The 2,463-nt window shown below is 36.6% G+C and overlaps 1 protein-coding gene across 1 annotated transcript in view; it reads right to left on the reverse strand.

Annotated features, from left to right (window-relative positions):
* Nucleotides 1-252: 252 nt before the first annotated feature.
* Nucleotides 253-2,463, reverse strand: part of RAB11A (RAB11A, member RAS oncogene family) — a 22,633-nt gene continuing 20,422 nt past the window's right edge. The window contains exon 5 of the mRNA XM_007957574.2: nt 253-392. Coding sequence (XP_007955765.1) covers nt 253-392 — 140 coding nt within the window. The remainder of the gene's footprint in view (nt 393-2,463) is intronic.

The raw sequence follows: 2,463 nt of genomic DNA on the forward strand, positions 1-2,463 counted from the left end.
AAATTGAGGAATCCAAACATTCAGTTTATTAAACTAAGGCTGGTGTGGCCATAGCATGAAAAAGAGCTGCAGTCATTTGGGACATGTGGATGATTTTATAAAGCTAAAATCAAAGACTCAAGACATGGAAAAATTCATAAGTATAAGGAAGTAATAAAACACAAAGGTGACCACAAGAATTACAAATATATTTAAATCTCAGACCTGGGAAATGGACTATACACAGCCTTCTAGGGGAGAAGAGAAAACACCTTAGATGTTCTGACAGCATTGCACCTTTGGCTTGTTTTCAGTGGTTGGAGGAACATGAATAGGAACCACATTGTTGCTTGGAGACATGTCATTTTCACGTCTGTCTGACATTTGCTTCTGAGAAACAATGCGGTATATCTCTGAATGAAGCAAAGAAACAGCAGTATTTAGTGTGAATAAACTCATCAATAATCGATAAAAAGAAATGTACCAGTACATTTGCAGGAATGACTGATTTTGAGGATACAAATAAACTGAATAGACAATCCATAAATTTAAAGTTGTATTTTCACTGATTAGGAGATCAAGTAATGTTTCATTCTGCCATACACAGTGTTGCCATGAGTTGGAACCAACACAATAGCACCTAACAATAGCAACAAGAGGAGCAAAGATCTTTCCATGCCAAAGGAAAAGGTTCACCGAAGTCAAATAGATAAATCTTGGTTTAAAGGGTCTTACATGGCTTACAGGTTTAGATCTCAATTAAATCATGGGATAATTTCAGTCTGCCCTTAATTTAAAAAGCCTATGAACACTGACACCGTTTCATGGAAAACTAAAAATTATTCTGCACTATCACACGTCAAGTATTTTTCCAGGCCTAAGGCACTTGACTGCTAACCAGAAGGCTGGAGAGTCAAACCTACCAGCCACTCCTCAGAAGGAATGTTGGGCAATCTACTTGCGTAGTGATACTGCCTCAGAAACGCAAGAAGGGATCGCTACTTGTCGTGTCCGACTTGACAGCACATAACAACAACAACAACAACATCACACATTATCAGGTATTTTTCTAGGATATAAAGGGATGAGCAAAACTTCATGCACATAGCAAAATTCTAAAGGACTCTTGGAAGGGAAGGAAGAATGGATAATGTGCTTATCAGTGACCTTCTGAACTAAAATTTAATTAATTATTCAAAACAAGCAGTCAAGATTTTGTAATATTATAGTCTATTTTTCTTTCATGATACTTACCAAAACTAAATGCTTAGTATATGCCTCTCCCACTAAACTGTCTCAGGACCAAAATTATGCCTGCCTTAAACTGATTTCTGGCCTACAGCACATAGTAGGGGTTCAATAAATTACTAATAACATGAATGTTGTTGTTTTTAATTGCCATCGAGTTGATTAGATGCCATGGGACCCATGTGTGCAGAGTAGAACTGCTCCATAAGGTTTTCAAGGCTGTGAACTTTCAGAAGCAGATTGCCAGATCTGTTTCCCAAGCAACCTCTGGGTGGGTTTGAACGGTCCAGCTTTTGCCTACTAGTTAAGAGCTTAACTGTTTGCAGAACAATATTAAGTATCTTCGTTTAATCTTTATTTGGTCTTTTACTGTATTGCCTAAAAGTAGTTCCCTCTGACTAGATTATAAATTCCTTAAAAACAGATAATGTATCTTATTTATCTTTGCTCTTCCAGTCCCCACCCCCCAACAAAAACCTGAAAAAAGTAAGGAAATTCTTAAAATAAGACAAATTAACATGATAGGCCTTCTAATGTGATGTGCTATGAATGATACATGAATATATGTATTCTTGTCAAAAATGTTGGGACTAAATTTAATTATGAGCAAACAATTACATAAATCCAAATTAAGGGACATGCTACAAGAGAACTGGGCTGGACTCTTCCAAAAAGTTATTGTCATAAAATACATTTAAATGATTAGGGTAAATGTTCTAGAATTGTGCTGTCCAATACAGTACCCACCTATATAAATTAAATAAAGTTATGAGGTAAGAAAGAGAAAGAAGAATAGTATCTTCAAAATGTTCATTTTTGAAGACATCTGGATACTGACTGAAACTGTCAAGGCAACCTCATGTGTGCAGAATAGTACTGTTTCCATAGAGTTTTCAAGGCTGTGACTTTTTGGAAGCAGATCAACAGGCCTGTCCTCTGAGTCACCTCTGGGTAGGTTCAAACCATCAACCTTTTTGCTAGTAGTCAAGCACTTAACCATTTGCACCTTCCAGGGACTCCTGCACCATGAGTAGGAACTGACTTAATAGGCAAATGACAACAAATTTAACTGTTTAAAAAAAAAAAGAAATTGGTCCAACACCCATTTCTGATCAAAACTCTCAGCAAAATAGGAGTGGAAAGACATTCCTCAACATAATAAAAGGCATTTATGCAAAACCAACAGCCAATATTACCCTCAATGGAGAGAGACTGAAACCATTCCTCTTGAGAACA

The sequence above is a fragment of the Orycteropus afer genome, unplaced genomic scaffold (genome assembly GCF_000298275.1).
Source record: "Orycteropus afer afer isolate SDZICR_OR568_19922 unplaced genomic scaffold, OryAfe1.0 scaffold00015, whole genome shotgun sequence".
Taxonomy (NCBI): domain Eukaryota; kingdom Metazoa; phylum Chordata; class Mammalia; order Tubulidentata; family Orycteropodidae; genus Orycteropus; species Orycteropus afer.